General features: G+C 54.6%; 2 protein-coding genes across 2 annotated transcripts; both read right to left on the reverse strand.

Annotated features, from left to right (window-relative positions):
• Positions 1-1,324: 1,324 nt before the first annotated feature.
• HOXA5 (homeobox A5) lies at positions 1,325-3,894 on the reverse strand (the record flags this gene model as incomplete). The annotated part of the gene is made up of 2 exons (XM_079711359.1): positions 1,325-2,349; positions 3,333-3,894. The coding sequence occupies 2 exons, from the start codon at positions 3,892-3,894 to the stop codon at positions 2,099-2,101; spliced, it is 813 nt and encodes a 270-aa protein (XP_079567485.1). The 3' UTR covers positions 1,325-2,098.
• A 1,196-nt stretch (positions 3,895-5,090) lies between these two features.
• Positions 5,091-8,015, reverse strand: HOXA6 (homeobox A6; the record flags this gene model as incomplete). Its single annotated transcript, XM_079711670.1, has 2 exons — positions 5,091-6,186; positions 7,574-8,015. The coding sequence occupies 2 exons, from the start codon at positions 8,013-8,015 to the stop codon at positions 5,927-5,929; spliced, it is 702 nt and encodes a 233-aa protein (XP_079567796.1). The 3' UTR covers positions 5,091-5,926.
• Positions 8,016-11,156: the final 3,141 nt, after the last annotated feature.

Raw genomic sequence — 11,156 nt, forward strand, 5'->3', positions numbered from 1 at the left:
GGGATGGGGGCCGGCCCTGCCCGGTCTCCGCACGCAGGCCCACTCGCACACAAAAATCATCTTTTTGCACTCCGGCGAGAGCAGCGGAAGTCATTAACATCCGCGCTGGTGCAGCAATTAAAGTTAGGCCCAGGGATGCGGCGCGGCCACAGGCGCTCTGCACCGTGGTGCCACCGAAAGCTGGCTCTTGGCGCTCCTAATTTGGGCAGAGGGAAAGTTTGCTCTCCCCTGTGGAATTCGGAGGCAACCTCAGAGTTATTGAACCAGAGAGAGAGAGAGAGAGAGAGAAAGATCCAGAAAGAAAGTTTTCAGAGTACAAATAAACTTGAAAGCGCTCAGGGGGCGAGCTTACCTTAACTCGGAGGGAGCCATTTTTTCAGAGAGTTTTGAGAAACTTGTGGTCTGGACACTTCTGGACCTAAAATTGACAATTTGAATGACCAGGTGGCACACGTAGCCTGCAAAAGAGTCAAATGGAGTCCAGCGTCAGTGAGATTATATGTTATGTGGTATATAATGTTGGATGTCAACTCCCCAAAACCATAAAACTTACTTTAATGGCCCCACGTGACGTTTTATAGCCAGTGAGCCGATCTGTCTGTGCTATGGATGATTTTACGATCTAATTCATAGACAAAACCCTATTCATTTGGCACCCAAATGTCATATAGCCGGAACTGGGGCTTATAAAGTTTACTGTTTTATAACTTTTAAAAGGAAAGACGGCATCAGTGTAAGCAGTCGGTAAATGTGCAAATCTCTAGTTGCGCTTTAGCTGCTCTGAGGAGTTTCCCAATCGAGCTAGGATGGGGTAAGTACCTTCCATTTGTAGCAAATTAATTGTAGCAGAAGAAGCCAACTGGGTTCAGGAGGGCAAGGAGTGGGAAAGGGTGCCTGGCTGGGTTAGGGGCAGAGGGTCTGCGGGCCACAACTTGACATAGCAGCCTCTTCAGCAAGTGGAGGCCTAGGATGGCCTTAGGAGAGAGGCGGCATCTGTGTGGGCCCCCGAGGGCCGCTAACAAAGCCCTGGGCTTTTTCTCCTTTCTCTCTCTTCCTCTCTTTTTCGTACCCAGCAAGTTAACCTGGTTTCCTCAGAGATGGGCAGGTTGGACTCAGCCTTTGCAACCACCTAAAGCCCTTCCACCTTCTGCCCTGAACTCTCTGATGGGTCAGTTAGGGAGGCCACGGGTCAGGATGTTGGTCTGAGGTCCCCTTGCACAGGCAGACTGCTCAGGTAGCCTCAGACTCACTGCCTCCCAGCACTGGACAGACAGACAGAAGAGCAAAAAGAGCCACTTGCTATTTGGCACAAACCAGACCAAGAGAACTTACAATAGAAAGTTTATTTTTTGTTTCCAGTCAGTATTTTTTCCTTAAAAACAAATACAAAAAAAAAAAAAGCTGATCACAGTTTGCTTAAACAGCCAGACTTGGACAATATTTGTAACTTTGTTCACAAAAACATACATCACTGAAGCTGCGCTTATAAGAGCCACTTCCAGAGTTCGTGCAAAGGGTCCTACAAAGGCACGCAGGGACACACCGCTCAGTCACAGTTTTCATCACAGAGTCACTAGTCACTACACGTCGAACAAGTTAAGTTGTGTCTCATCAAGTCACCTCTACAACAGCATTAATTACACAAGGAATATAGGTAGTTTGAATAAAAATATCTTTAACAGCTTGGAGCTATTGAGACAGGAACACTTCCACTCACATGCACAGTTAAACAACTGGAGTGCAACACACAACATTGGCACTAAACGAGGTCGAAGGGGGACTTTTTTGTGTTTTTTTTCTCTTTTCTTTTTTTGTTATAGTTACTTCAAGTAACACGGCTTGCTTCATATAAATAAGTTAAAACATCTATTTTTTTTCAAGACAAAGCCATTCAGGACAAAGAAATGAAGAGAAAGCAGATCTACTTATACAGGCGCTGTAATGGCAATAAACAGGCTCATGATTAAAAGATGAATTAGGGCAACGAGAACAGGGCTTCTTCACAGAAGGAACACAAGGGAGTTTCAGAAAGTCACCTTAGTACTGACACTACTCGGGATCCGGCTAATACTGCTCAGTACTTTAAACGCTCAAATACTCAGGGGCGGAAGGCCCCTCCCGCCGCCGCCATGCTCATGCTTTTCAGCTTATTATCTTTTTTCCACTTCATTCTCCGGTTTTGGAACCAGATTTTAATTTGTCTCTCGGAGAGGCAAAGAGCATGTGCTATTTCAATCCTTCTTCGGCGGGTCAGGTAGCGGTTGAAGTGGAACTCCTTCTCCAGCTCCAGGGTCTGGTAGCGCGTGTAGGCCGTTCGGGCCCTTTTGCCTTCCGGGCCGCCTATGTTGTCTGCAACAGAAAAGTCAGCGGTTTAGCCACCCACTCCTCAGCCTCTGGCTACCAAAGTCCGCCAGCTGGACCAGCCAGGGTCCTGAACAGGGGAGAAAAGCTCAACAAGTCTCCCTCCTCACTCGCCCGCCCACCCCTCCCGAATTTCCTTCCCTCTTCCTTTCTAGAGAGAAAACAATACGATTTGGACTCTGGGAACAATCGGCCCATCCGAGGCTGGAGCCGCGTCCCGGACGATCGCCCGGCTTTCCCTCGCCCCTCTCTTGCCCTCTGGCCCTGCCCCTGGCGCCCTGAGGCGGGGCACAGCCCTCTCAGGCTGCCCACCACTCAGAAACCCACCAAAGCAAGGCCCTTTTCTGTGCGCCCAAGTGGCCTCCAGATCACCCTCCCTTAAAGTTCCAGCCCCGCGAGCTGCCTCCTGTTCCAGCCTGCACGCTTGGGGCGCCTGCTTTCTTTTTCTTCCCTTTCCTTTCCTTTCCTGCTCTCCCTCCTGCCCCCAAACTTCAGAATCCCGCCGGCTCTCGCCTCGATTATTCCCCCCACCAAGCCCCTTTTCGGGGACTCTAATTAGTAACGCTGTTTCCCCAGCGTAGCCCTCCTCATAAATTATCAGTCCTGACAAGCCCGATTCACGGCCCCTACTGCCATCCTCTACCTCTCTGCGCCCTGCTCGGCTGGCCTGACCCATGAGCGCGTTCCGAGGCGCTGGGCTTGGATGTGTTTTTTTTTTCCTTTCCCCCCTTTCAACGTCTAAACTTGGCTGGCCAGCGGCCCCTTTCCCCGCATTTGTGAGCGCTGGGCGCTGCAGAAAAGAGGAGGAAGAAGGAAGGCAGGGGAAGGAGAACGGCGGGGAGAGGCTCCACAGAGCTGGGAGAGGCGAAACCAGGACAGAGACGGGGAGAGAGAGGGGCGGTAAAGGAGAGAGGGGGGACCGAGAGCCGCGCCCCCGCAGCCGCGTGGATTTAGGAAAAGACTGGCTTTACCATGACTTATGTGCAGCTTGCGCATCCAGGGGTAGATCTGGGGTTGGGCGGGCGGCGCCGGGCTCGGCTCGCTCTGAGCGCTCGCCTGCTCGCTGCTGGCGGGGGCGTCCTCCTCGGCTCCGGACGCCGTGCCAACCCCCTCTCTGCTGCTGATGTGGGTGCTGCCGGCGTTGGCCGAGGCGCCGCTGGAGTTGCCCAGGGAGTTTTTCCCGCCGTGGTGGCTGTCGCTGCCGGGCGAGGGGGCCACGGCGGAGCAGGGCAGCGGGTCGGGCGGAGGCGAGTGCGTGGACGTGGCAGGCTGGCTGTACCTGGGCTCGGCGGGCGCCGCGCTGGCGCTGGCCGCGTAGCTGCGGGCGCGCTCCCCGGAGCCAAAGTGGCCGGAGCCCGAGCGGCCGACGCTGAGATCCATGCCATTGTAGCCGTAGCCGTACCTGCCGGAGTGCATGCTCGCCGAGTCCCTGAATTGCTCGCTCACGGAACTATGATCTCCATAATTATGCAACTGGTAGTCCGGGCCATTTGGATAGCGACCGCAAAATGAGTTTACAAAATAAGAGCTCATTTGTTTTTTGATATGTGTGCTTGATTTGTGGCTCGCGGTCGTTTGTGCGTCTATAGCACCCTTGCACAATTTATGATGAATTATGGAAATGACTGGGACATGTACTTGGTTCCCTCCTACGTAGGCACCCAAATATGGGGTACGACTTCGAATCACGTGCTTTTGTTGTCCAGTCGTAAATCCTGCCTGATGACCTCTAGAGGTAAACTCGGGCACTAATGGGGGAGTTGGGTGGAGGCGAGAGGAGTGGCGCGCGCGCCCCAGGCGCGTGCCCGCCACTCGCCGCCGTCGTTCAGTCGGACTCGAGCGCCACCCGCTGGAGGCAGGGCGCATCCCTCCGCTTCCGACCCGGGGCTACAAGGGCCGGGGTCGAATTGAGGTTACAGCCCATTATGGCAAAATTATTGCATTTCCCTCGCAGTTCCATTAGGATGTACCAATTGTGAGGCCGTCAGCTGCCGATCGCGTGCCCGGCGAGGATGCAGAGGACTGAGGGGAGATGGTGACTTGGATTTTATTTACAACAACTTTATTTCCCTGCTGTGCAGCCCCTCTTATTTTTGTGTCGAGGTTGAGGTCGGTTCTGACCGTCGTGCCGGCAGCTCTGAAATTTGAAAATACAGATATCACCTTCGGGGAAGCGGGGGAGGCCATTTAGCCAATTGGAGAAATAAATCCTACCCGCAGCAGCAGCTGCAATTACGGCTCTGTTTTTGCGAGCGCATGAGGGACAGTGTCCCTGCCGCTCTTAAATGACAGGCGTCTATTAAAGATAGCTTTTGTGTAGCGTTTCTCCGAGGCGAGGTCAAATTCCATACACTTTTATAGCCGGAGTCGATTTTTCTTTCGTGTAAATATGGTTGTCGTGTCATTAGTTTGCTATTTGATTTGCTATAAGTATCCAGCCTGGAGAGTCTTCACCACCGGGTCACTTTCCTCGAGCCAACCGGGCCCCAAGTCGGAGGGTTCTCGGTGAACCCAGCGAGTGGGCCCAGGCTCCCCGCAGCCACAGAAGCTGCTTGGGGCCTGGGGATTCGTGGGCCGAGTTATTAGGGTCTTGCTTAGACCTCCAGAAGTAAAATGAGGACGCTAATGAAAGCATTTTGTGGCAGTGCCTAGTACCTCCGTAGTTATCTTCCTGGGTTCTGAAAGACGAAGGTAAATCACAAATATAGCCTAAAGTTGGGTGTGGGGGGAGGTGTCCCCGCTGGAGAGGCCAGGCGTCTCAGGCGCCCCTGGCACATTTGGAAACCAGGACTCTTGACGCTCCCATAGCCCTGGGCCGCCTCCTTAGGTCCTGAAAGCTGTTGTGGTGGTAGCGCCGGCCCTGTTGGAGGCGGGGAGCCGGAATCCGGAGCTCGGGGAGCCCAGTCGTTCCCAGGGCTGTAAGATTCCACCCGTGCCCAGGTTGGCTCGGCTGGGCTGAGGCTGCTTCTCTTCCAAGGACGGTTGCGCACTGGGCCGAGAGACAAGGCTCTCTCGGGCCCCCTTTGTTCCTCGCGCTTCTTCCTTTCTGGGGGCGGCCTGGGAGGCCTCGGCAGAGCCGGGGCCCCAGACTTTAGGCTTCCTCTTCCCAGTGGCCGGAGTTGATTTGGTGATGCCCTCCGGGACTTGGTGGCGAGGAACCGAGGCGGAAACGCCCAGACACCAAAGGGGGCTCGGCCCCCGGGTTCTTTCCTCTCCAGCAACCCCGGGACCCGAGCTCAGGGGCGTGCAGAGGCGCTAACACAAGAGCCGGGGACCGATTGGGGCGCGCCCTGAGACCCGGAGCGGGCTTGGGCAGGCTTGGAGAGCGGGATTGCGTGTGCAGTGCGCCTCGCTCTACCGCTGGGATTGGCTGTGTGTGAGGTTTTTTTTTTTCTTTCTTTCTTGTAAGAAATAAATGCTCAGACGTTTGCAAAGTGCCGGGCTCCCCTGAAGCTGCGAAAGCCCCCCGATGGGAGCAGGCGGGAAGAAAAGTTGGGGAGTAGGCGAAGGCAAGGGGGCAAAGCCGAGGGAGGTTGCGGCGCGGGCCTGGTCCCTGCCCAGGCGTCTACTCGCCCGCTTTTGCCTCAGCGTCCTCCCCGCTGGGTTGTGTGGAATTGATGAGTTTATTTTCCTTTTTCCACTTCATGCGGCGGTTCTGGAACCAGATCTTGATCTGGCGCTCGGTCAGGCAGAGCGCGTTGGCGATCTCGATGCGGCGGCGCCGCGTCAGGTAGCGGTTGAAGTGGAACTCCTTCTCCAGCTCCAGCGTCTGGTAGCGCGTGTAGGTCTGGCGGCCTCGGCGCCCGTGACTCCCGTACACAGCACCTGCGGGCAGAAATGGCCGGGCGCCGGTAAGCCAGGATCCGGGCAGCCTGACCAGTCAGCCCCGCGCCCCACGCCCCGGCCTCGGGGCTGGAAACCACCCGCCTCTCCCACTATGTCTGGGGCCGAAAGCGGGCTGGATGGGAGATGATTATTTCATACCAAGCGAGGTGTGTTCCACCTAAAACGACTTGGGGTGGGAAATTATTGTTTTTGAAAAATCTGCCGTGTAAAAAAAAATTACAAGCAAAAGAATAGAACAGCATTCTTAAATCGGGGTACCTAAGCCTGTTTTGTGGGAGTACAGTGTGTGTGTCTGGGAATGGTGGGTATGGAACCCTGTGAGTACGGTAGACACTCCGAATTCACACACGGACCTCTGTGAAGATGTTACTTTGGCCAGCCATGTCAGGACACAATATGCTTTTAAAAAATTTTTTAAATGGTGAGCCCTCTCAAGTCTTTGCAAATGCCTTCCAATTGTATGGCCCTTCTGAGAAACGCAGAGCTCTTGAAAACACAAGTGGAATTTAAAGCAAAAGACTGTAAGTTTAAAAATCCGCATTAGCCTCTGTCCTTCTCCAAGGAGTCCCTGTGGATTTTTTGGAAACCAGGAGCAAAGAGATGCAGCTATGGGCCATCTGGGGTTTCTGGAATGAAGGACTGTGATGGGCTATCTGTTCTGGTGCCAAAGGAACCCATGGGTGGGGGGCTCCCCCAGAGCTGGGTGTATGAGACACAGGCAGGGCCTCAGAAGGAGGCAGAAGTTGGCTGTGAGTGAACAGTTGAGTGGAAGGGGGAGGGGAGGGAGGAGAGAGAGGAAAAATCCTGAGGCTGGGGATGTGGCCCTCCAAGGCTTTGGGGAGACACTGCAAGGGGCCAAATGAGGGCCTTTATCTAGATGGGTTTCTGAAGGGCAGAAAGGTGAGGGGGTTGGGAGGCAAAGGGGAGTTCTCAGGATGGGTGCAGAAGGCCATCACGGCTTGGGGATCTGAGCAGGGTGTTACCAGCGTGCAGTGTGGGCAGGCGCTCTCTCCCATCCAGCCTTGCTCTCTCTTCAGGTTGCCCCTGTCTTCAGGTTGCCCCTGTCACTGGGTCTCACATAGCATGGCAGTGAGCCCCACACACACGCTCCCTAAGTTGTCGCCTTACATGGACACTAGTGCCCTGCCTTCATGCTGCCACAGCTTGATTGCCCCATTGGGAATGAGGTGAATTTTTTTATTTTTTTAATCTCTTTTTAAAAACCCAAAGAAACTTTGTTCATTCTTTCCTCCTTTCTTTCTATTTCCTCTTTCTACTCTCACTGTCTCCTCCTTCCTTCCTTCTTTCCCTGCCTCCTTCCCCTTCTCCCTCCACTCTCTTGAGGGGCTGCAGGGAAACACCTTACCCGCGCAGGAGTTCATCCGCTGCATCCAGGGGTAAACAGGACTCGTGTACTTCCGGTCGGTGCCTTCGTCATGGAGGGCTTTGCCCGGCACGCTGCTGCTGTCGGGTTTGTACTGCTGCTCGGGAGAAAAGTGCAGGTAGTCCCCGGGGCCCCTTTGCTTGACACTGCCCGAGGGCGAGGCGCCACTGAGGTCCTTATCAGAATAGAAACATGAGGCCCCGTACTCGTAGGACGCCCGGTTGCAGGCCAGGACCGAGTTGGACTGTTGGTAGAAACAAGGTGAGGTGTACGTCTTGTCCGGGAGGCTCGACGCCCCGTACGAGGCCGGGAAGGGCCTCAGCGCGTCATAGCCGGCCGGGTAGAGGGGCAGCTGGCCCAAGAAGGAGTCCTGGCCGCTGGGCAGGCTCCCGGGGAAAGTGGGATTCACAAAATAGGAACTCATTTGCGCGCCCCTCTGCAGGACTGTGATTTGTTGTGTATTAGTACATCTGGCTATAACTATTAGTAGTCATCGAACTGGTTTGTTTCTGGATGGCCGAACGCCAAAAGCGACAGCAGCAAATCGCACCAGCTGACGCGGCGGCGGCCAATGGGAGCGAGCGTCGGAGCCCGCTCCCCGGGGACCGCGGCGACCGAGGCAGCAAAGTTACAAACAGCCCCCAGCCCGCCCGCCCGCCCGCCGCCCGCCCGCCGCCCGCCCGGCAGATTAATGGGAGCGCACAGCCAGCCGGCCCGGCTCTCTTCCCGAAAGCCGGTGGCGGGCGAGGCCTGGGCAGGGGCGTGCGGCTCGGGCCGGGGTAGGGGCACCCGCATCCGGGCTGATGCAAAGACCTGGCCAGGCCCGCTCTTTCCTCCCCACCCCGCACCCCCCTTTTGCCTTGTTGGATTTTGCTGGGTTTTCTCTCCAAACAGGAAACCTGACAGCCCCGCGCAGGGAGGGGCGGTGACGAGGATGTCTTTGCTCCGGGCCGGCCTGCCCTCCCGGCAGGGCCCTGAGTTTGCCCCTCCCCCTGCACTCCCCTACCCGTGGGTGCGGGTTCCGGAGCTGGAGAAGGGCTGTGAGAAACCAGGCCTTCACCCCTGCTCCTCCCTCCTGCGCCTTAGGAATCGGTGCATCACCTCCTCCTCTCCTTCCCCACTCCCACCAAGGGCCTGGGCCCCGCCGCCAAGGGGAAAGGCTCACCTCGAGCTGACCAGGACCAGGACGAGGCTAGTCTCTTCCCCCGCAGGCCCCCTACTCCCACATACAACACGTCTCCTTTGAGTCTCCAGGGGCCTCCTTCCAATGGCCAGCGATTGCCTGGCCTCAAAGCACCCCTCACAAGCTGTGAGCCCCGCTCCTGCTGCCTCTGAACCCAGGAACAAAGAGGGCAGAAACCACTGGTTTCAACAAGAAAGGACCTACAGAGGAGTGGTTGTGACACTGAGCTCCGAAGCCAGCCCTGGGACCTGCTCTCCTTGCCCAAGCCCAACTCGCCAGACTCTCCCTCCGCCCGCCACCCTGATAGCTCAGAGATGAGGTAGATCCAGATGTGGAATCTCTGTCCTCATTTCAGAGGTGCTGGTGACCCAGGGTCCCTGGCCCAGCCGGGCATAGAGGGCAGCTCCGCGGGCCCAAGGCCGCGGGAATGATGGATGTGCTTGGTTTCTGGGTCACCTGTCCATGGGCACTGTCCTGGGATGTCCCCTTTCCTGCCCTTTCTGGGACATTTTGGGGGGACCTGCCACCCACAGTTGCTCCAGAACCAGAAACAGTTTGTCTCACCAGCTCCAGAAATTCTCTGAATTGCTTTTACTGCAGCCCCAGGCCTGGCCTTCCCCAAACAGGACAGGAAAATCCTGTCCTGGGCTGCGCTCTTTTGCCTGAGAGGTGTTCCTTTGAGATAGTTGACTTTTATAGCACATGGATCAATCTCATTTTGTAAATGGGATATCTTTCCAATGGCATTTTTACAACTGTATTTGCTAAGCTTGTAAAACCCCTTGAATTAGCTTTAAAATCCTCAGTTCTGTGGAGCCTGAAGAACGATTTATTTATATGATTTGGTTGAATTTCCAGAGGGTGTTTATAAGATCTGTAAAACTGGCGAATGCAGGCTGATGGGGTTCAGGACTTGGGGTGTGTGGCAAGGCCCCCCTAGGAATCTGGCAACGACTTCCTTAATCTCTTCCTTGCTTTCCGATTTCTCCCCTCACTTCCCCCAAGGAGAAAACATTGGGAAAGGACTGGGCTATGATGGGCCTCCCCAGAGACTGTGGTGCATCCTCGAAATCGGCTGCTGCCCACCCAATGGGGGCTGCACCCAGAAGCCTTCTGACTGTGCCCCAATCAGTCGAAGCTGGGAAAGTTTCTTCTTTGCATATATAAATAAGGGCCTGGCAGGAAAGGATGTAATTTTAAATTGTCCTCGAATTTCTTTAGGGAAAGGATCTGATAGGTGAAAATGAAAACTCAAGAGTCAAAAATTAAAAAGGGATTTTAAAAAAGTTGTGTTAGAAGAAAATCATGTTTGAGTTGTTGTTTCTTTAACAAGACCATCAGATATGGTGATTTCCAGCAAGTTATTATCGTGTAAGATGAAAATAATCATTTGGAGATGTTGATAAATGTTTACATTCATTATTTCTGCTTCATTCCTCCAGGTCCCACATAGTGTTGGGGCTGGTGGCAGTTTACTACTGTTATTAATATTTGTCATGGTTTGACCCGGATTCTCGATTTAATCATTGTCCCAGTCAACGAAAGAATTTGGTTTCTCAGCTAAGAGTCAAAAAACAGTATATTTCTAGCTTCTATAGAAACAAAGATGGAAAAAATATATTAAACTGAAATCTCTACGTGTTAGCCAAGGCTGGTACATATCACGTTGACAGCCGCCCAATTTATTTCTCCAACCAGCATTAGGTGCATATATATGTATGAATATATATATACATATATATGTGTGTGTATATATATATATATATATATATATGAAGAGAGAGAGAGCGCCATTCACGCAAGAATAGAAGCCCCAGACTCTGGAGGGAGCCTCTCCTGGGATGGTGAGAATGGCCACCAGGGCTCTTTTCTAGGTCAAAGCCACATAGAAAGTCCACTCACCTTTCAGCTGCTCTTCGAGGGGGTCGGGATGGCGAGCAGAGCCTCACAATTCACCCTTTCCCGGGGCTGCCCACTGAGCTCCTCGACCTCCGCCGGTCTGGAGAGAGGCCTGCTGGGGGGTTCCTTGAAGGCCACTGCGTCCGCCGGGATCGCTAGCCCAGGCCAGAGCCCATAGCACACAGGTGCGGCCTCTGCCTGTCACAGGCCTTCGCTTGGAGCCAAAGCCCGCCTTCCTTGCCATAGCCAATCCTCCTCAGGGCCAGCCAGGCCTGCAGGCCTCAGGACTACGAGTGCTATCTCCGATTTCAAAATCCCACAGCGGGCGCGTTTCCCGAACCAGTGTGCGCCCCCGGGGCGCCTTGGGACGCGCAGTTTGGAGAGAAGCAGCCATGACGTGCCAGGCGGCCTGTGCAACCAGTCTCCATGGTGCTGGGGTGGCGGCAGGACTCGAGTCTAGTCGGGCGTCCAGCTCCGGTCAGG

Source organism: Hyperoodon ampullatus (assembly GCF_949752795.1).
Source record: "Hyperoodon ampullatus genome assembly, chromosome: 9".
NCBI classification, from domain to species: domain Eukaryota; kingdom Metazoa; phylum Chordata; class Mammalia; order Artiodactyla; family Ziphiidae; genus Hyperoodon; species Hyperoodon ampullatus.